Source organism: Python bivittatus, unplaced genomic scaffold, assembly GCF_059951505.1.
Source record: "Python bivittatus isolate LINGU-HERP-01145 unplaced genomic scaffold, Pbiv_v1 ctg000330_np1212, whole genome shotgun sequence".
Taxonomy (NCBI): Eukaryota; Metazoa; Chordata; class Lepidosauria; order Squamata; family Pythonidae; genus Python; species Python bivittatus.
This window is the reverse complement of record NW_028277058.1, coordinates 19,356,169-19,380,357: the sequence shown is the minus strand read 5'-3', so window position 1 is coordinate 19,380,357 and position 24,189 is coordinate 19,356,169. Positions and strand designations below refer to the sequence as shown.

General features: G+C 36.1%; 1 protein-coding gene across 5 annotated transcripts in view; it reads right to left on the bottom strand.

Moving 5' to 3' along the window:
- Window positions 1–17,587: 17,587 nt before the first annotated feature.
- Window positions 17,588–24,189, bottom strand: part of MSRB3 (methionine sulfoxide reductase B3) — a 59,751-nt gene continuing 53,149 nt past the window's right edge. For 4 of the 5 annotated variants that reach the window (XM_088141789.1, XM_088141791.1, XM_088141793.1 and 1 more), the window contains 2 exons: window positions 22,999–23,096; window positions 17,588–20,404 (listed from right to left, as the gene is read on the bottom strand). In XM_088141789.1, coding sequence (XP_087997915.1) covers window positions 20,240–20,404; window positions 22,999–23,096 — 263 coding nt within the window. In that variant the 3' untranslated portion in view covers window positions 17,588–20,239. Of the gene's footprint in view, window positions 20,794–22,998; window positions 23,097–24,189 lie in introns of all 5 variants that reach the window. The other variant, XM_088141792.1, reaches the window with a different exon arrangement.

Sequence of the window (24,189 nt, the reverse complement as noted above, 5' to 3'; positions counted from 1 at the left end):
TATTTGCAAAACATTTGAAGAAAATAATACAGATTTTTTTACTTTGAAAAAATGTTCTGGTAATGAATAAATTTGGGCCAAAAATAATAAATATTTCCATTTGTCACACAGTATTCTATAGGCACACACACAAAAATTCTCCTTTATTTTCAGGACAGAATTTTCTTTTTCCTGCCTGCTTTTTTGCAAATACATTTGCAAAACAGCCCATACACAGAAGACAAACACTCTGTTAGAAAATCAGATATCTGTAGAAGATATACAAAGGCTCTGAAAACATCTTCACATTAATATTTGTTATCTGATATGCCATGATATGTGGATAATTCCATATCCATATTTTCAAGATATATTGGGAAACCTAATAATAGAATGTGCATAGCTTACTTCAGAGGACACCTAAATGTTTACTGATGTATAGGAACAGGATCTCTTGCTCTTAAAATCCCACCAAGCTTCTCTGCCACTGTAATGTTTGCTGGCATACAATTTACTGTAGAATGGTAGAATCTGTGGCCTTTCAGATGCTGTTTGACTGCTACCATTCTTGACCATATACTGACGGTAGCAGAAGAAAGTTAAATATCCAACAGAATATGGAGGACAAGAAATTTTATCAGTGGCAACACTGTGGCAGAATTTTGGCTGATTTATGGCCTTCAAGATGATTTTCTGAACACAGTACTTACTTAAGACTGTGGCCACATGCACCCAATAATTCCCTAGCCTTGGCCAATCAGTTGATACCTTGGGGGCACCCAGCCAATTATGGGAGCATTGGGTCAAAGAGGGGACAAGTCTTTCATCAGCCCAGTGCTCACTCAAGGGAGTGGCTGATTGATCACAGCTAGGCTAAGACAATATATTTAACTTTAAACTGGTGTACAGGTGGCTGCAGCTACAACCATCTGGTCAGCAACCAGGTTTTCATGCTGGCAGATGGTGGTTAGGTGATGGCAAGAAGGAGGAGACAGTAAGACAGAGAATAATTGAAAGGAGAGAGAGCTGGGTTCTAAGCCACAGAGATACCCCAGGGCCTTGTCTTACTTGATGAAGGTGCTGCTGTTGGATTCCTGTTGCCCTATCATAGAAGGAAAAGAAGGAGAGAAACGTAAGAGGCCACAGCCCCTGTTTTTTCATTAAAAGTCATCTATCAAAAAGCCCACTGAAAGAAAGTCATAATCAAATTCAGTTCAACTGTTGATTTTTTTATGGTCCATCCTGAAAAATCCTAATGACCATTTCAAGATGTTATTGGAAGGAAACAGATTTAGCTACAAAGTAAATGAGCAAGAACTCCTTTCTGAGTTGTTGTCTGAAGAAGTATTACTTCTGTCAAGATTTTCCAAGGGATTTCAGGATGGGACAATTAACTATCCTTATATGAAAAACAACTGGCAATTGTGAATGGAGCAAATTGCAAGCAAGTAATCCAAAGATATATTGTATGTCCAAGGTGTAAAAGCATCCATCTCATTGTTTTGCTTATGACTGTACACTGAGTTTTAACTACCCTTTGATTGAAAACAGGGCCCTTTCATTTTTTAGGGGACTGTTTGGGACCTACAATATACAAAGAAAGAACGAATGCTGTTAACTTTAGACTGTGATATACTGGTAGCAAACACACTTGGTAGCTTCTCAGCTCTACCCAAATCCCCTTGTTAAATTAAGCCACCCACAGCGAATGCATTCACTGGAAGAAAGAAAGAAAGAAAGAAAGAAAGAAAGAAAGAAAGAAAGAAAGAAAGAAAGAAAGAAAGAAAGAAAGAAAGAAAGAAAGAAAGAAAGAAAGAAAGAAAGAAAGAAAGAAAGAAAGAAAGAAAGAAAGAAAGAAAGAAAGAAAGAAAGAAAGAAAGAAAGAAAGAAAGAAAGAAAGAAAGAAAGAAAGAAAGAAAGAAAGAAAGAAAGAAAGAAAGAAAGAAAGAGAGAGAGAGAGAGAGAGAGAGAGAAATCTTCCAGCGTTTTTCCCTTTGTTAATTGTAAAACCTGTCTGGTTATGACAGTGCTCTTGTGGAAACGTTCCATCCGGGCACTCCTCTCTCAGAACAGAGGAAGCATTCTGCTATAATCAGATGGTATCAATGTGCAGATGTTGACATTTGCAATGTAGATCCATTAAACCTAATGGAACTACTCAAGTTGAACTAATGTAGAAAAAGATATTTCCACATTGTTCATTTTATGGAGAAAAAAAGATGTGCTTATTTGTAAATCAGTGAAGGAGTCCATACTGACATTGTTCAAGCCAAATAAATGAAATGCTTCCACAGTGATTAAAAACAAAGCTTTTGAAAAATGCATTTCGAGATTGGTTTTCTTATGCTCTATACACAGTTTCTAATCTAACTCTTATAAATTATCACATATAGAGCTATTCTTGAATATGAATGTCTTCAGAATTTCAAAATGCAGTACATTGAAACATGATTGCTTATTCTAGTTTGTAAATGAAGTGAAATCAATACAATTGGCAAATTTGAACAAGTAAAAGTTGGGTTTGTCTCAACAATTTGCTCAGATAATAGAAAATAGTTCCAGTGGGTTCTAAAGAGGTGCACAACAGTGGTTTACAACAATTACACAAATACATCAGCAAAAACATCCATGGAAAAATAAAATATAAACTAAGTCAAATAAAAAAATAGCAATACAACCACCACCATAGGCAACATCATGTAGGATATTATTTTTAGAACTCTTCTTAATAGTTCAAGAAAGTTCAACTCTTTTAAAATCAATTAAAACTCTTTTAATTTCACTCAAGAAATTAAACATGAAAGTCCAAAATTGTTTCATCAGGTGTGTATCAGCCTCGGGGAGCATTAGAATGAGTCACTGTAACATCCTACATAACTGAACTACATTAAAGATGAACCACCTGTCATTAATGGCTTACATGATGCCTCTGAGCAGATTTTTTTTCACCCCCTCCCACAAGGCTCCCAGAATCATATACCAAAATTCATTGGGAAATCCCCAAAAGAGAGTGATATTTTCTAGCAGGAGAGTAAGGACATGAAGTGCTGTACCTTTTTGATAGGCTTAGTATACCTGGAGCTTCAAACAAATAAACCCCCCCAATTACCACCAGCCAACTAACCTGAACATTAACTCTGCTTGCTTGTGTAATGTCATGAGATCACCATACCTCCTCTTTGGCTCCCAAGTACTGAAAATAATTCCCTGCCAAAAATGCAGCCACAAGCCACAAAAATTTAGCTCACTTCATAAATAATGTACAAAACAAAATGCAAATTCATAGCAGCTGTTCATTGGTTATTAGATACTGTTGCTCAGCATATCCCTGGGGAAATTTTTTAAAAAGAGTGTGAGCGGCCATGGCCATTTCCTGCAAAACGCAATTTCAGAATTACTTTTTAAAGCCCTAAGTAGCCTGGGAAGGGGTGGAGAACCTGTGGATATCCAGATACTGCTGAACAGGAAGTACTCTTCATCTTTGGCCATGCCAGCTGAACTTGCTGGGAACTGCAGGTCAGCACATCTAGAGGACCACAGATTCTGCACCACTGAAGTGCTGCTTGTCTAATTATTAAGAACTGCAGCAAAAGTCTTATGAGGATCCTCCTGCCCCCCAGTTGCAGAGCTTTGCTTATCAGGTATAAGGAAAAAAGTTTTCTCCTTTGTTACTCACCGATAGAGGAACTTACTACCTCTGGAATGATGATTGGCTTCCATTCTCTTGGCTTGTACAGTAGCAAAGTTCACTGAGGCCTGTCATTTCAATATGAACTTTAACGTAATCTACTGCAGGGCCCTACATTTTTGTTCCTGTGTTTTAAAAGGTTATATGGGCAGGTCTGATCAGGTTTTCTTTGTTTTGCACCCAAAACCAACCTAATCAATACATTTTGGCAATCTTTTGCCTTTCTCCTATTCTCATCTTCCCCATTCATTTCAGCCAATTCTTCCAGTTAGAACTTTCAGCTCTGCTTTTCCATCAGACTGCTGCTTTTTATTTGTAGACAGATGCAGCCAGAGCCATGTGGCAGCCATTTGGGGGTAACATGATCCCATGCAGCCAGTTTCTGTGCATGAATAATACAATCGTGTGAATGGGACAGTTGCACTTGGCAAACCATTTTTACAACAGATGCGCATTTCAATAATTGTATATTGATATTAAAGGCCCTATTTTTTGTGTAAAACCGCAGTAAATGAAGCTCAAGTACAATGTGTTCCACAATGGAAAAAAGAGACAACTAAGTCCAGGAAGAAACCAGCATGACTTTCTGCTAGTGTCCAGGAAGCAGTAAAAGTTCAGAAGATTTTATTCAGGAAATGGAAGACCTCTCCTAACCAGGAGAACAGAAAGGAGCATAAGCTCTGGAAGAAAAAATGTTTAAGGCGATGATAAGAAGTGCAGAAAGAGAGGGAAAGAGAGTATATCAATCTGAGGAACATATGGCAAAATGCATTCAGATAAACAATAAGAATTTCTTTAAACTGATTCAAAGCATAAAGCCAGCCAGCCCGAGAAGAAGTTGGGCTGTTAGATCATGAAGGAGTGAAAGGGATAGTCAAGGAACATATAGACTGCAGAGAACCTGAATTTATTCTTTGCATCTGTCTTTACTAAAGATACAGGACAAATTCTTGAGCCTATATTGACTTTCTCAGAAAAGGAATTAAAGCATCTGAAGAAAATTGAGATATTCTAGGCTGTATTTAAAAAGTGCAGAATAACAAAGCACTGAGTCCTGATGGCATCACTTGAGTATTCTTAAAGGTGAAATTGTTCTCCTCGTAGCGAAAAAGATGTAATTTGTCCATCAGATTGGGCTCACTAGCAGAGGACTGGAAGACATCTAACATGACACAAATTTTTGAAAAGGGACCCAAGGAAAATAATAGACTGGTCATATTACATACTTGGTGTTACATATTTTCAACTTTATTGATTAGTCTTACAACCATATCAACAAGAATAAGAAACATCAGCAAAGGTGAAACAAATAACTAATACACAAAATCCATGATACAATAAAATATTATAATAATAAAATGGGATAGTACTAAATATAATACTACTATAAAATAATAATGTATCGCTAATATCTTAAATCCAGATTCATATAAGACCATCACCCCTACATGATACTCCAATCTGTTCTATATATCGGGCTCTCAACTGAGCTGCCTTGTCTACAAACTTGGCAGTCCTACTCACAATAAAGATATTTGTGCCTGAAAGAAAATAGGATAATCTGTATTTGGAGTCCCAATGGACTGTTCTTTCCAACAGAGAGGACAAATAATTAAGCCTGAGTGAGTCATAAAGTTTACAGTTGAACAAAACATGGGCAATATCTTCTATGGCTGGGTCCCCACATACACATAGCCTCTCATCATAAGGCACGTGATGGAAACGACCATATTTGACCATGGAGTCCAGTAATTCAAACCTAACTCTAGTGTAGGCCCTTCTTAGGTTTTGAGTTAGACTCATCGACAGATATTTTTCAGAATTAAAGGTAACTTTATTCTTAGCTAACCATTTTAATGTCCCATTTTTAGCCAGTTCCTCCATGTCCGTTTGGGCACTGATATCCAGGGCTCACTGTTTAAAAATATCCTTTGCCTGCGAGGTATTTATGAGTACCTGTTGAGTAGAAAGCCCATATTGTGAGATAACTTTAGTAAGATGTTTTAGCCAGGATATGGAGAGGTCCATACTTATTTGTTCCAACAGGCATAATTTGGGAAGCCTATCATAATCCATTAAATGGACTCTCTGCCAATAAGAAAAGTCCTTAATTACTGACTGACTCTGTATATAATGGGTACCTGTTTCCACTCTGATTGCGGGGGCTGACGTGTTCTTATCAACTCCGAATATATTTCTTAAAAAACGAGTCTGGACATGTTCAAGTGCGGCAGATTTTGCAAGGCCCCACACTTCCACGCCATAGGTCAACATTGGAACACTTTTTGCTCTAAATACTTTCAGTATAGGGGTCAGTGTGCCAGGATATTTATAATTATACAGTTTAAGTAAACTTTTGGCACAGCCCTCAGCCCTCCCTGTTGCCCTTCGAAAGTGATTTTCCCAGGCTCCAGTATCAGTAAAAACCACTCCTAAATAGGTAAAAGAATTCACCTGTTCTATTGGCTCCCCCTTTATCTGCCAATTGTATTTCACTCTCTTTTTGCTAAAAACCGTCACTTTAGATTTGAATTTATTGGTCATATTAATACATGTTCTACGTAGAAATTTGCTAGAAGTGGCTTTCAAAATTAAAATAATTGATCACATAGAAGAATAAGCCTTGCAAAAAGAAAATTAACCTGCATCCCACAAAACATAAATCCTGCTTCAACAAATTTATAGAGATTTTCAAGAGTGTCATTGAATGGAGGCACATGAATGGGGGCAGCTCTGTCCACATCAAACACTTAGATTTTCAAAATACCTTTTACAGAGTTCTTCATCAAAGATTCTTGAGTAAACTCAGAAGTCGTAGGATAAGAAGGCCTGTCCTTTATGGGCAAACTGGCTAAAAAGCAGACAGCAAAGAATAGGAATGAATTAGCCATTTTCTCAATACAATGAGGGAAGAAGTCGAGTTTTTTAAAAATCTGTGTTACAACTGGTGCTTTTAACTCAATAATGATCTTCATTCTGTTGAAAGCAGTGAGCTAACCAGATTTATGGATAAAACTAAACAACTGAGGTGTTAAATACCAAAGTGATCATGAAGAACCCCATATTTTTAAATTGGATGCCCTACTGCAGTCATCCAAATGCCCAATGTAGCTCAATTTATGTAAGTGTAAAATGATGCACACTAGGGCAAAAAAACCCTAACTTCATATATATACATGCTGATAATCCTAAGCTACCTATAAATAATTAAGAAAACTACCTTGGGGTCATAGTGGATATCTCAGTGAAGATGTTGATAAAGTGTACAGCAGCTGTGAAAAAGGAAGCTTACATGCTAAGGATCAGTAGGAAATGGATTGAAAATAAAAGTGCTAATATTGTAATGCCCTTAATGCTCTTATTCAAATCTGTGCTGCATCTGTACTTGGAACAATGTACAGTTCTGCTCACCACATTTGAACACAGATATAGTCTGCCTTTTCAGAATATATAAGAAGGAGATTTGATTGGCCCAACTTTGCCAACCTTTCAGAAAGTGTTGAAGATGAGGAGATGTTCCTGGGCTTGGGGGTCAGGTAGTTAGTTGGAGTCCATGTGGTTATGATTCTGAGTTTATTGTAGATTGGTTTTTATCATGGCTTACTTTATAGGTTTTTTTAATGCTGTTCTGATATTATTTAGGGATTGTGTTTTTACATGCTGTCAGCTAACTAGAGCTGCTGTGGTGAGATGGGCAGCCATACAAATCAAATCAAATCAAATCAAATCAAATCAAATCAAATCAAATCAAATCAAATCAAATCAATGAATACATATTGTTGGAAAAAGTAGGGAAGAGGACAACTAAAGTGATCAACAGGCATGATCGCCACTCCTATGAAATGAGGGGTAGAGTAGGATTCTCTAGGTTGGAGAAAAGGCAACTGAGGGGGGACATAATTGAGGTGCATAAGTATATAACCTTCATGGGTATCTGACTCAAATGAAGAGGAAAGGATTGTCAGGATCTGGCTGAAGAGACAAAGTATGGAGTTCTTTTGTGATGGCTTTCAGAAGTTTGTACATCATTGGCAGAAGTGTGTAGAAAATGGTGGTGATTATATGAAGAAGCAAATACAGGTAACAAAAGAGCTCATTTCAAGGATTTTTTTCCTTTCATGGACATGGAGGCATTACTTTTCATCCAACCCTTGTATGGACCTTCATTGTTTCATGCTGAAAAGTTAGCTTCTGCAAAGGGAATCTGACAGAAAACAACCCAGAAAAAAATCAGTACCATGAAGCTGGCATTATCATAAGCTACAAGTATAAGCATGGCCTGCCCTGTGTTATTTCCCAGTCGGGCCTACAGTTTTGCTCTTCTGAGGTGGCGGTCCCCCACCCAGATGCTGGTCTGGCCCAACTCTGCTTAACTTTCTAAGCCAACATCCACTACGTGTTACAATCTGCTGAGACTTATGATAAATAAAAGGATAACAAACAGTAATCAGGGAAGAAGTCACAGTCACTTGTCTCCTGCTGTACATGAAATTTAAATCTATATATGTGTTTTGTGTGTATCAAAAATTAAACTGTTGGTTTAAGTGTTGAATGTCAGCTGCTGTGGAGCATCTTTTATGCACATGGAAGGATAACAGTATTTTCATTATCTAACTACTATAATTTGCCTTAATTCCTCAAGACAAAGATATCTTATAATGTTAAAATATAATATAAAAACCTACACATGATGGAAAGTGGCAAATTCTCTCTGCATCTCTCCTCAATTTTTTTTTTTTTTTTTGGTAATTTCCTGGGAAATTAGTCAGTAATGTGTTTTTATAGCAATGCACAGCTGCTGCAGGGCATATGTGGAACTCATATTATCAAACATAGTTTATACTGTTGTTAGCTGTTGTCTGTGAGAAGGGGAGTGTGAATACCAGCCTGAGTTAGCAAAAAGGGGGAAAAATCAATCCCAAACCACTCTTCCTGTTTTACCAAAGTTGCTGAAGTAGGCATTTGGTACATCATGAACATACCATAAAACGGTGTGAAAATTGCTGCCCATGGAATCAAATAACTTTAAGAATTAAAAAAAAGTTCTTGTGATGGAGTGCCCAGTTGACTCTGGGAAAACAGAAGAAGCAGTAAGACAGTTAAGGGAAGAAACAGGGTCATGAAGAAAGAGATTCTTCAGTCCAAGGGAAGGAGGCAGCATGAGAAAGAGACTCAGAACAACTCTACCATAATTACACTAGGTATAAGTTGATCTGGAGAACTGCCTTGGCAGGCTTTAATATTCTGCTTCATTACCCTACTAGCAACAAATATATTTCCAAGAATCCAAGTATTTCTTATATTTCCTGAATTTGCTGGCCTTGCGGAGCTTGATGTTAATCTTGAAAGTTTATCAAAGTAATTCTCCCACACAACCTATACCTGGTGTAATTAAGGTGGAGTTACTCTGAGTCTCTTTCTCATGCTTCTCCCCACTCCCCAGACTCAAACATTTCTTCCGTACTGTCCTGTTTCCTCACTCAACTGTCTTGCTGGGTCCCCTGGGTCTGTTAGGCATTCCATTAGAGTTTGGCATAATTAGAATCTCAGTTGTATATATTTTCCTGTCATTCGGCCAAACAATGTTATGATGATGAAAAGTCATCCTGTATTTTTTTAAAGAACAATTAAATGAGCAATTAACAAACTGCTCACAATTCAAAACACTGCTATCACATTATTTCCTTTTTGAATTGTATTCTTAGAGTTGAGCTATTAAGTATTAAAGGGCATTCTGTGTGATCTGATTTTATTTTACCCTTTCAAGAGCAAAAATAAGCAAAAATGTCCATAATATTCCTAACAGTGTTGTCAGGTTACTAACTGGCAGTCTGAAATCATATATCAATGAATTAAGTGGTTATATATTCAGATGGGAAAACCGAGTTCTCTTTTATGAATATTGAGCAAAATATTAAACATCATTATAGATATGATACAGCTGTTATCTGCAAGTATCAGGATTCTAATGTTCATACATATCATGCTACACTATTTTAGGGTAAGCATGTTAGGTAAAATACAGGGTAAAAGTAAGAAGTAGTAATCAAAATAAGGAGGAAATAAAAGGACATCTAAGGAAATCTAGCTTATTCCAGCACTGGTCACTATCTCTCTCCATATCTTCTGTGCCTGCAAACTATCTTTGCTCCTGCCAATTCATACACTGCCTTGAGTTCTTTAACCTTCTTACCCTTCTCTTTTTGAGGAATTCATCAACCGCATCCAATCACAATTTTCTTAGTCTTTCCCTTCCTCTCAAGCCATTCATTCTTCCTTCATATATTTGTTTTGTGATTTGATCCTCATACTTTCTCTCTATATGACAAACCATCTCAATGTACTGCTTTCATACTGAACTGTACAATATTCAGCTAGGGCTTAGACCTCTCTGTAAATCTTAATCAAAACCCCACTGTTCACTTTCAGCTCCAGCAGGGCTCTCTCAAAACCAATTGAGTTCAGATAGCAAATGGAAAAGCCATAGGATTTTATATTGGAATTTATCCCAGATATCCATGAGGATCCCAAAGAGTCAAGGAGGCTAAGAGCCAGTGTTTTAGGCAGCAGAACCTCATGCAGACCTTTATTAAAATCAGGTGAGATTCCAGCCTTAAGAAGGAGACAGATACACTGTGGGGCATACATAGCAAAGTCTGCAAACGTTTTGCTTCAATAGCTTCAAAAGGGCCCACATTGTAATCTTTAACAAACCTGTGTGCCTTAGATTAAATGGTTCATGGTCTTGGCTATATAGATCTTAATTGCTGCCAAAATATGGTTATTGCTATTGTGGGTGGTAAAGTGCAAAGCAGTATTTGCCAGACACTGAGCGCACATAGAGACTGTTTCCAGGTGTCGGTGCATGGAAAGAGACTCCCAAATATTTGAGTGACTTAGTTTGATTAATATCAATTTTCCACACATGGCTAATGTCATCGATTTTCCACATATGGCAGCCTATGGTTTTGGGAGAATACAGCTACTACCAGGCAGAAAGTAAATAGAATAGGTGCCAGAATACAGCCCTGTTTCACCCATTTTTGAATAGGAATAGAGGGGAAAAATAAGGGATGCCCTTGAGGGCCACATCATATTCACACTGAATGGTTCTCACAACGTTTCACAATTAAAATAAGGAAACACCCATCAATGGAGAAAGTGATTACTTTCTTCCAAAACCTAATTCTAAGCCCATTTTTTTTCAACAACTTTTACTCATCAACATATTTTCCCCAATGTATGGGAGAACTTTCACTTTAGCCAGGTTTGATATGCTGCTTTCAGCATTATCAAAAAGGAGATTTAATGGTATCCTTCTGCAAGAATGTTTCTGCCCTGTCTTCTGGGGGAAGTGAAATAAAAGTTATTTAGTGCTGTGCAAGGATTAATTATGCTTCTGCTAACCAACTACCATGGGAATTCATAAACAGATTTATTCTTCTCAGATTAGATTATAAATCAATGATGATTTTTAAGAGTGGCAACATTTTGCTGAGTTACTGTTGCAGTTCCTCATAGGATTATAATATTTTGCTGCACATTGCTGGATAGTTTTAATTCTATCATTTTAAAGTTCAGGTTTTAGGATGATATATAGTTTGTGGTGACTGTCTATAAATAAATAAATATCTAATTTATTTTGTATCAGTCACTCATTTTTGTATTCAGGCATTCACAGAAAATAAAAATACTTGGGGACTGTAATATAGTACTCTGTTTGAAACTGTTCTCACTACCCTAGAACAAAGACAAATAAACTTGGATAATAGGCAGTCTGAAGGGCTAGAAAGGAGATGAAAAGCAGAGTTACAATTTTGTTTTCTGGCAATTTTTTTTTTTTTTTTTTGTATGTGTGTGACTGGCCCCATGGACTATAGCAGCCATTCCAAGGAAGCATTCAAGCCATGCTCTGAACATTTGAAATGTGCCCAATAGCATTTCTTACCAATAGTTAGTCATTTCTAAGAACATAGGAAGAGTCATTTGAGATTAGACCAGCATTCCATTCCCTGGAGCAGTCCACCAGATGTGTTAGGAAGTGCATATGAAAAATATGAGTGTAACAGTATCCCCCCACCAGATTCTACAACTACTGGCATTCAGAGGAACGTTTATAAGTCTTAATTATAAATAGCCATAGATAGCTTTGTCCTCCATGAATTTCTGAAAGTGTTTAAGTTCATGGCCATGTAGCAGGTGGTCGTTTTCTCATCTGTGGTAATGAATGTCCTAAGTTTAACATGCAGAATTAACTTTTGGAATTCATTAGTACAAAATTAGTCAAAGTACTTGTGGAGGATATGACAACACACGTCCTTTTTGCCAGTCTTAATTCTGATTGTTCTGAATCCAGAATATTGCTGGTTTCTAGTACTCTTTAAAAAGGAGGGGAAACTTTTGATTCACTTTTTTCACACTGTGCAAAATCTTTTATACCCGTATCATGTATACTCAGCATACTTGTCACTCTTTCAAACTGCAAACCACCAAAGATCATAATTTTTTCTAAGTTGCTCCAACTTTCTTCTGCACCCATTCCAGCACTAAACTTTTTTTTTTTAAGATATAGCCATGAAAACAGTACACAGTATTCCATGTATGACTGTGTGACTCTATAGACCTCTACCCTTATGGACTAGGGCTTCTGGAAGTAGAAATTAAGTCAGAAAAGTAAGCTAACATAAAGAACTCCTTGGGCTGGTTCCTCCATTTGGCAGAATAATTTCACAATACCAGAAACTAGAGGACATGGAGCATGTAGCAAGCTACTGAGAATGGAACTATGTGTGCAAACGTATTCTGCACCCCCTCAAACTACTCTGCTATTCTAAGTTCTGTTGCCAGTTTATAATATTCAACTACCAGTACATTTGGCTTGTTATTTAGAATTAATGGGCTAGGGTTGCCTGCTCTCAACATACTTCTGTAAAGGAGAATGGACCAAGATGGGGCTGCTGTAGAGTATTAACTGCATCATGCTTATAACATATGAATCAACTAGAGGTCACCATCAAATAAATAGTGCATGAAAAAGTAAAAAGCATCAGCATGAAAGGAGGCTTAGATCATGATATTGTTTTATAAAATAATTAAAATGCAAAGCTAAACACATGGCACAACTGTACACATGTTTTCCTTTCAGTTAATTGACCCTTAGAAAGCCAGTTACAGTTCTGGCTGTGAAACAACTAACTGTTATGTAGGTTGGAGAAAGGATTGGAGCATGAGATTTCCAGTTATTTCTCAGTCCATCAGATCTAGTTTTATGCTATGGAGAGAATTTCATTTAGCAAATAGCAGCTTTCTGGGATTAGATCATTAGAGTCACAGCCACTTCCACTTAAACCCTCAGCAAGATAAAGAAAGAAAATAATTGTAGCCTTGGCAAAATCCACCTGAATATATCATTCTAGATGTTAGTGGGCAGGCAGATAGGTGGTTATATTTTATGGTTTTAATTAAAAGTTGGACATATTATAGAATATGATGAATCCAAATATGTCCAGAGGGCACAAGAAAGCATGTAATAACTGTTGCAATCTCAGTACAGTATAAATTTGTGCACAAATACTTGAAGAACAGAAATACTGTAGATATTAGAAGACTGGATCCAGACTTCATCAAAATCAGTAGGACAATTAAATCACAGAATTTCAGTAGATCTGTCCTAAATGACACTGAAATCGGTTTCAAATGAATATGGATCCTAACACTTGCCAAGACTTCAGCTAAGTCACGTAAGCATTTCCGAGCTAGGACCACAGAGAAGCTTAATTCTGAAATTCCTTATTTCAGCTGGTAACCAACATTAAAATGTTGCAAGGGACAAGGGAATGTGGCAAGGTGGGGATATGACAAAAGCAGCATTTCACCATTGCAACACATGCTTCACCCCTTTCATGTGTATGTGCAGAGTGATGTTGCTTTCATTATTTTAATTCCACAAGGGCCTCTACCTGTTACTTTATTAAGCAGATAGAACAGACTTTTTAAAAAGACTTTATTATTCAGCAGATGCATTCAGAGATTGTTTGAGAAATATATTTGAAATTCTCACCACACATAGATTGGGCCAATGAGATTTAGATTTTAATTGCATGATTTTACCTTGAAAGATCTTGCTAACTTTCAACAAATCAGTTTTTATATGGTTCAGCAATAAGATACACAGCTGACAGCACAGGGATAAATATTCATCTAGTGGGTAAGAAAAAACAAAACAAAGTATAATATTGAGATCTATTAGGGACAAGGTAAAAATACAGTCCACAGGAGCAGACATGAGATTGAGAAAACCAGATTGTTCCAAGATGTTATCAGCATGGATAGCAAAAGGGACAGAAACAAACATCTCTAGCAAAATGTCTTAGTGATTCTTACTGCCTTTTCAAGGCCCACATAGTTGGTGCCTCTTTAGCCCAGCTGGTGCTTGTTAATGTGAAGGCAGCTCTCTCCCCCAAGATGCCTGCCCCTTAGCCTGGAGCTCTGATGCTGCTCCAGCCTTTGTTCTTTGATTTGGTGGTGTCATAGGTTGTGGCTTGGGGTCAGGGAGCTGAGCTGATAGGTTTATGGGATGTGCAGAGCTCAGGACTACATCATTTTCCACTCTCTCTGAACTTGGCAGCTCAACAGTCTCAATAGTTGCCTTTAGACATCTACTCCTTCTGAGCATCTTCCAGCTGAGATATCCCCCATCACAAACTTCCAGTGGAGATATTTGGATTCACTCACATCCAACCTGGTACTCATAGTCTAACAGTAGTTAAGATAATTTTCATATCTTCCCACATCTCCAAAAGAACAACCATCACATCTTTGAGAAATCACCTGGGGGAGGGAAAATAAGTAGAGGAAGACTGCTAATCAAAGTTTTGGGGATGATGATGATGATGATGATGATGATGATTTAAATACTGCAAGGGGTGCCAGAAATGCCAATGCTTTTTACTATATCATCTCAACTGGAATTTCCAGTTCAAAAGATAGTCTTTGAAATTTAAAATTACAGCAGCAGAATTTCCTTTTAAATATCTCATTTTCCAGAATTTATAACAATTTTTAGGATAAAATTTTCTGGATTTCATTGAAATTGGATGCTATCTAAATAAAAATATAGTTAAAGGTTTACAAATTTCCCTTCTCAAATTTTACCAAATTTCTGGTTTAGTCAGCTCAACACATTCTGCTGCCCAGAAAAGAGCAGCAGACAATGTCCATCCACCCCAGACAAGGAGAGAAATATTGAAGGCCACTTAATTTATTTTAGCATCTGACATGGAAAGGGCTGGAGTCCTAATTTATTCTCCCCCTCCCTCACAGATACCCATACATTAAATGGTTAAGTGAACAATAAATTTGTTGCCCTTTTATCAGATCAAAGCATCTTCACTTTGTCTAACAGTGGATGCAACAAAATTTAGCCAGTTAGTTATTTTTATTGATTGAAACATCTTAACTGTCACCCTTTAAAACAATGTTTTCCCAGAACAACTCGCAATCACTTTAAAATGACAATAAAATGTTAAGTAAAAACACTGGGTAAAAGTACAGAGCATATAAACAACAAAAAGAGATAGGATAAATATAATTACAGAATGCTATTGCAGCAAATTGCATATATAACAAGTTATATATTAAAAATAATTATTTTAATGTTTGCCTAGACCTAGAAAGAAAACATGCCACTGGATGTCCCTTATAAAGGACAGCATGTGAAAACTGGGAACTAGTATTGAGAAGGCATCCTTCAGTACAGCTGCTTCCAAACCTCAACAAAGAAGGAGAACTGGTACATGGCCAAGAATTTTCAGGAAGTGGTTTTCTTCAGATACTGCAGCCCAAGCCAGAAAGGATTTTTAGGTTAATACTAGCATCTTGAATCTGGTCTGCAAATGAACTAGGACCAACTGATGATAGTGCAAAACTGGCATAAAATATCCATAAAGTTCAGTTAACACTCTTACTCAAATAATGCTATCCTGATTCAAGTCTCCAGAGCATCTTTAAAGATATACCCACATACAATCCATTGCCGTAATCTAATTGGAGATTATTGGGCATGGATTAATGAAGCATTTGTTTGATTATTTACAAGGAATATGTTAAGTCATACATCAAAAGCAAAGTATCTCTCTATGGACTACGGAATAAAGAATGGTGGACACCATTTGTTTGTGTCAGTTTCAACTTATTTCACAGCAAATTGGGATTCTTTGGGGAAAAGGGAACCAATACTTTTGGCTGCACCTGTAAGTAAAGAATAATGCACAGCTGTTTATAGTTTTAAGATGAAATTTGTGATCACATTACTTTATGTCTATATTCTAAATTGTATCTATCTCTTTAAAGGAAGTTCCTTTACTGATGGATTTTTGTGCTTCCAACCCACAAAGAACAAAGGATTACAATTGCATTCTTATTTTACTCTCTTTGTTCAGTGCAGCACTACATTCAGATTATGGCCACTTTTCAGAATAGTAACTTTTCAGAAGTATTTAAAATAAGCACTAATTAAATTAAAATAAACACCAATGATTTCTTCCTTGGGATTTTAAATACCACTTTGAATTAATTTTTTTTTTTTATAGCCTGCCCCAAACCTAAAAGACCTTTAAGTGCAAAAAACCTTTCAGAATTTTTAGAAAATCATGACAATATTTAGCATTCATGATTACATAGGCATAGTTCATGAATATTACATTAATAAATGAACATTGCATAGATTTCAAATGCAAGACTATGAATAAGCCATAATGTTGAGACTATATTAGATTAAACTTCAGAAAGTATTTCAACTATTTCTATGCAACCTTGAGAGGTCTTTTCAATAACAGTACTTATGAAAATATTTATCCAGGATAAACAAAGCTTCTTGAAAAACATATATACCTATAGTTGATATTTTAGTTCTTTTGAATTAACTTCTTTAAAATAACCAAGATAAAATATTTCACAATGTTATTTATGCTTTACTCTGAATAATTCTGAAGATATTCCACAGAAGTTCTAAAACAAATGCAATTGTCAGCTCAAACATATTTTTTAAGTTGGGTGCAATATGAACCTACATTATCCTGTTTCTCAGAAAGTGTATTCTTAGCTAATGTCTAGCCTTTTAAGCAGTGATTCATTCTGCTGATTCCAGGGATATCAAAGCATCAACCTGTAAACAATCCCAGATTTGCTTTTACAAATGTCCTTTAGTTGGCTTCTTATTCTACAAAACTTGATAAGAACAAGGTATTTGATTCTTGAACTGAAAACAGTAATGTTGAATATTGTTTCTTGTAATGCTAAGCAAACTTTGTGGGATTAAGAGAAAGTTATTTGTGATACACTTAACCTACTGAATTGAGTCTTGATGAGAAACCTGTGAGTCTCCAGATGTTGCTGACTATAAGTCCCATTATATCTGACTAGGGCTTCTTGGAGTTGTAATTCAGCAACATTATAAGGGACATGTTGCTCTACCAAGTCTACAGTAAACATGACTGAATCTCAGCCAAATCCACTGGGATTATATAATAAAAATGGAAGCATGTGCATTTGAGAAATAATCACCTATATCTTTTACTGATTCTTCAGCTATAGGAACAGTAATCAAATCCCACTTATGATCATTATACTGATCAATTGATGAATAACTTTTTGATTTCAGTGAGAACTAAGTAACTTAATTTGCTTAATTTTTTTTCTCTAAGGTAAAATTAGAGCAGTTCTGCCAATGGTTCCTCCCTTCAACTACAACTAAAAACATGAAATATATTCCCAGGATCATGGCATATGCAGAGAATTAGATCCTATGTTATGTATTTGCTTTTCCTCTTTATAATGAATGCTTAGTACCACAGCCCCCATGTGGGGCCTAAGATACAGACCATCCTGGAGTGAGAAATAATGAGACAAAAGCAGAGAAAATAGAGAGAAATATTTATTTATAAATTAAATGGTTTATATATCTGTGTTCAGCAAATATATTAAAAGGTATCTTCATTGAACAAAACCTAGTATCTTAAAAGCAAAAACACAGCTCTGATGACAAGTTCCAAATATGCTAAAATAATCATTTTCTTTTTCTCTCAATGTCTTTATAAACTCCTATGTAATATAGACTACAACAATGTGCACTCAGTAGTTATTCTCAGACATACAATACAAAATATCCAGTACCCATCAACAGGCTCCTCAGTTATATATTGTGCTCAGTAATGTCCAAGTTATCACAAAGCCGTAAACAAAGTGATATTTTGGGCTTTGCAGAACTGTATCAGTCACGCTTCCATTCATTCTAAATATTATTAGTGAAAAACAACATATACCCATGGCCTCCCTTTATTCATGATATTACAATCTGATAGCACACCTGTATGTGGCCATACTGATGCAGTTCACTGCATTTCATATCCTGCAAATATAAATCAACTTATGAACAACTTACTATAATAATTATTGCTTATTAGAGTCGGAGCAATGCATTTATTTAACAGAAAACAGAAATATGTTGAAATTTTAACTGCAAGTTATCTGAAAGATTAATGCCCCATATTTTCACTGATGTTACAAATCAGAGATTTTATTTCAGAAAACATGATTAGAGAAAACTGACTTCTGTTCTAATAAAAGTACAGGAGCAGTCGCTAGGCAAATGGCAGGAAGATTCACTGCACAAATGAGAAGGTATTTGCATGCATGAGAATGAAGCTAAAAGTAATTATTTCTTATGTATATGGTTGCATTCCTAAGTCCTGATCCATCTATTATTCAGTTTTTTGCTATTAAGATGCACGAGGCTAATAGATAGCAATTTTAACCTATTTTATGTGCCAGATACAGGTGATCTGTTTGATACAGATAATGAATTATGGCAAAATTATCTTAAATAGTACTATAATGTTGTACTTTATAAAATGCTGTTATTCTCAAGCATAAGTATGAGTTAATTTTCAGCAATCATACCAATCCCCTTGTAACATGCAGTAGAAATTTCAACAAAAAATAGGCATTTCCTTGCAGGAGGACTAAAATCTGAGACAAATTTAAATTATATATTTATCACAGCTGAAGGACAAATTGCTGTCTCCTTCCCAGTACAAGTACCAAGACTGACTGGATTGACATTTTAATTTTTTATCAACAGTGAGGATAGTGTCATGTTCACCACCACGCTTTGAAGGACCCAGGACAGATTCCACAGCAAGCACAGCTGTTTTCCAACGGAGGAGACCAGCAAAGAGGTCACAAGGATCAGCTGGGAGTGGCCACACTTCCTCCTCAGCATTTGCTCTCTGAGGTAATCCCTCACTCTTTCTCTCTCTCTCACAGTACGGGAGGTGTCAGAGGTACACTTCATGTCAGGCAATTATCTTTCACTGGGTATGACTGCTCTTTACTACATTCATTGTTTATGAAACAATATTGTCCCTTTATTCTTATGCAATTGGACATGACACTGAGGACAGTGGATCTTCATGCAGAAGTTGAAAAGGAGTAAGAGAGTAGAGCCTAAGTGATTATCTTCCAAATAGTAATAAAAAGGCACAGCAATTTGATGCTTAAAATAGGACTTCGCTTGGTAGCTATTCCACATACTGCCAGCTTAAACATTGTAAGGGGAACAGCAGGAAAGTCTGTACATTTTAAGGAGGTATTAACTTTCCCAGGACAAAATTCAGAAGTACAGCATTAATCAGCAAGGCTATATTGATTGTTTATGCTTACATATGATCCACACAAAATAATAAAAAAATTAAAAAACCCCTACTCCTTTGCAGATTAGCCTGTGAGTCCTCTTTGACTTTTTGAGGATGAAAATATAATGAGGATTTTTAAAACCTTCATTACAAGCATGAGGAAACAACTGATCTATGATGACCAGTCTTCATCCACAGCTTTTACAAGTGTACTGTGACTGCTGTGGCCTCTTAAGCTGTTCCAAAGGAAAGCCACATGCTATACAAAGGAGATCTACTATCTATTCTAGGCAGTCCCAATACGATGACCTTATTATTTTTTTAAAAAATTAGTATTTATCCAACTGGAAGCAGGGATATATGGTTACCATTTATGTAGAAGTATATTTTTGCAGAAATCCAAGACAAAAGATGGGCTGAACATATCAATAACATAGCCTCCTTTATGGAATGGTACAATAATTACAAAGAGTTAGTTGATTATATGTGCCTTATAAATCAGAACAAAATCACGTAAGTACTATTAGAAAGCTGTTTTCCCACTACAGTTCTGTACTGACTGAAAAGAACTATATTTTTTTCCCTCAGAAATATGAATGAATATAATTCAGACCTATTATAAGAAAAATGTAAGAAATCAACACCCATAGTTCCAAAGGCACCTTGTTATGGGATTGCCTCAAAGCACAGAAACTGTCAAATAGTTAAGTGTGGTTATATAAGAAAATACATTGCATACATGTCTCATTTTGATCAGGAAAAAACTGTATACTGCAGAATATCTTTGTTTTAAAAAAGACTATGTAAGATAAAAAGCCATTTAGAAACATTCTTCCCATGTCATCTGGGAAAAGAATCTTAAAGAGCAACCAGAGTCTCACTACAGCTCTGTCTTATCTGTTTGTGCAGATGCAGAACTAGTATTGCCTTCTCCAGCATGATTCTTGTCCACAGGCTCAAAAACCAATGAAGCTGAATTTATGCAGTATCGTTTTCTGGTTGGACGTGGCCCATCATCAAATATATGGCCCAGATGAGCACCACACTGAAAGAAAAGAACATAACTTGCATTCATTTTTAAAAGTAGAAAACATAGGGGAAAACTTAAGGAACATATATTGCTGTTTGAAAGTTACACACATGGGCTTTATTTTTAAACTTGTTAAAGTGTATTAAATTTGATCTGAAGATTTAAGTATTGCTCTTCAATCACTGTTCATTTTTATTAGTCCTTTGCGAAACTGACTCTAAACAAATGTGCTTCAAATACATATATTCCGACTGCAATTTGTACAAAGTAAATATGCTTATCTATATATCGAATGCAAGGGCCATATTTTTAATACTATATATGAAAGAAGGAATTGAAAGAAGCAAGGTTGGCTTAAGCTTGCCACATTTTTTCTTTTCTGTCCTCTGCAAATGAAATAAACTCTGAAAGAGAGAAAAGGACATTTGACTAAGTAAACACAACAACACTGTAACACTATAACAGTAAAATATTCAAAAGTGTTTCCTGTAAGTGACTTATTAACTCTATAAACAGGTGCTGCAAAAATTAAGATACAGTTACTGGAACAAGAAATGTAGGATTGTTCCATAGAGTTCTGTCAGGATTCAGGAGATCACTTCTGTGAAGATCCTTGAGTGCTCAAAATCTTTAGTAGAATTTTTCTACAGAGAAAATGATAAACAGTATGTCCTTTGGAAACAAAATGATTCATTGTACAAAAAGGATTACCTTGCCAGTACATTAAAGAGCTGTGTTATACACAAAGAAAAGTAGCTTTGAGACAAGTTAATGTGTATTGTTCAGATAATTACGCCTTTATTGCTCCTAGCTAGGAACAGCCACTCCAGAGACAGACCCACATGGTAAGTATGTAAGGTAAGCAAATTTACCTTATATCAAGATATTTTCACTTTAGCTATACAGGTAGTCCTTGACTTATGACCATTCATGTTACAACAGTGCTGAACAAAGACTTACTACCACAGTCATGTGATAAAAATTTGGGTGCTTGGCAATTGGCACGTATTTATGATAGTTGCAGCATCCCAGGGTCATGTGTTCACCATTTGCAACCTTCCCAGGAGGCTTCCAACAAAGAAAGTCAATGGGGGAAGCCAGATTCACTTAACAACCACATGATTTGCTTAATGACCATGGCAAAAAGGTTGTAAAATCAGGCGTGATTCACTTAATGACCACACTGTTTAGCCATGGAAGTTCTGGTTCCATTTGTAGTTGTTAAGTTGAGGACTACCTGGACTTCTACTTGTTCCTGGAAATTAACCTAATGTCATACAAAATCTGTCTTGTTCTCTATGCTTTTAATTAATGAGATCCTTTAGTGATTCTAGTTGTTGTTTTTATCTACTGACCTCCTACTTTTTTTGTATGATTTATTCTCCTTTTAAATAGCCTATTATAATAATGTACTATTTGCTACCATTGTGAGCTACCTTGTGACTGCTTCAAAATGAAAAGCAGAAAAACAAATCCCAGAAACAGGAATATGTGAAAGTGGTTAATTATAAATAAACATACAATACATTTAACTGAAAGTCACAAGTAAAAGAAAAAGACAAAGACAATGATGCTTTCGCATCAGAGCTCCCACGTAGACCTTTGCCAACAGAATGCAGTTCTACTGGCACTGCAACAATTTTAAGATTTCCAGCAGGAAAGCTCTGGAAAGAATAACTGAAAATGACTGCATAATATGTAAGCCCACTTTCTAGCTTGCTCAGGTGATTATCTTAATACCAATTTTGCAGTAATCCTAGCACACACTGATCTAGAAAACCTAGAACAAAACCAAGATCAAACTTAAATTACAAATAAAACTAGTTCAACTGCAGTGAAAAAAAATCTGAATGTAAGTTAGAATTTTCATTAACCATTGCATTTGTCTTCTACTTCTAAATACTTCTACTTATGACTTTCAGTCAAATTTCTTTTGTGTCCATTGTAATTTCTTTTGTGTCCATTATAAATTCTTTTGTGACCATTATAATTAACCACATCTTCCTGTTTCTGGGATTTGTTATTCTGCTCAATAACCTTTTCTTCCTGATAAGTTTGGACTGAGCCACTAATGCTATGGAAGACAGATGATAATAACAGTCAAAAGGAATTAGAATGAGACATATAATGGAAAACAGTATTTAACATGATCACTCAAGTATTTTGACAGAAGGGACTTGGAGATAAGTGGTAAAATACATGGGAATAACTCCTGGATTACTGTCAGTACTGCTCCTCAACTATTCATAATGATGGAAGTAACACCCATCCATCTACATTTTGCATTTAGATTTAAGAGAGCAGAGGTCAGAGGGGAACCTCAAAAGGATGTTTGCCTGAAGGACAATTTCTAAGCCCTCTGATTTGGGTCACTTATGTACACATTGTTAAATAAAGTTTAACCTAGATAACAACACAGATTCTCATTAGGACTTAGACTTTAACTTTTTATACCTACCAGCTGTCATCCCTGTGACCCATTAGGCAACTGTTAATTTGGGGTAACTATGAGTTTGCAAGTCCTCCTATGTGAATGGATGAACTAGAGCTGCTACAAAAATTTCTGTAATCTTTTAACATTAGAATGGCTTTTTTGTTTTTAAACTGACCTGACTGCAGCTTGTCTCAACCCTGTGCATCCCAAATGAGTAGTCATCAGTAAATGTAATTGTGTCAGAGGTGATTACATCGTAGAATGAAGGCCAACCTGAAAAATAAAGGACAAGAAATTAATCAGGAAGGATTTGAGGGTTAAATAAGCTTCTGACAGTTTTAATTACAAATGTGATTCTCAGGCGTTTACTATACTCTGGATGAGCACATTGAACAGGCAAAGTAAAGCAGTAAGTTTGCACATTATGAAATACTGTACTCTTTATTCTTGTGTAGGGAAATAGTCCTGCATAATCTTAAAATGTGTGAACTTTCTATAGAATTATAAGGAACTTCATTCAATACTGCCATTTTAGAATTCTCATTCTTGAGGAACCTAAACAAGAAATAGAAAGCTAACAGGCCTCCAAAACAGGCATTCTTATCAATGTGAGAGAAAGGGGTTTTCACAAGCACTCCATTAATTTTCCATCACCTTCCACCTTTAAAAAACAAGATTTCTGGTGTAACATATACACATGTATGTACTCTTATTCATGCACATGTGGGATGACTAGAAATCATTCTGGCATGTTTTATATGGGAAAATGTCAAGGACCAATATTTTTCCAACAACAGCTAATTGGAAACAGTTGTTTTTCTCTCGTATCAAAAAATTAAAAGCATTATCTCCATTAACTGCAACTTGGACATAAACTGGGTTTATAAAGTACAAGCAAAAAAAGCTGAAAAGACAATCTAAATAACATGCTTCACATCTTCCACTCACCTTTACCATTTTTTTCTACAGAGATTCTCATGGGAAAGTTAGTCTAGCTCCTGTACAAAAACTAATGGAAACACTGCATTCTTACTCAGTCACGTAAAACTAATGATTTAAGATTATAGCCTAAAATGTATCTACAAAGTATATCAGATGAAGAGATATAGGATTCTATAAAATCACTGAAGACGAAGACCAAAATGACACATTTGCCAAGTTGTGGACAGCTGCACTAGAGATTTCTCCATTCCTGCCAACTCAGTGGAAGAGAGCCAGGGAAAAGCAACCCTATATTTCCCAGGAGAATAAGGGGTCCCCAATAATCGCTTCTGAGTTGTTTCTGTTATGAACAGACAACAGTGTTTGGAAGAAGAATGGCTTTATCATGCAAACATCTTGAAAGTAAACTTTTTCAATCTTAAGA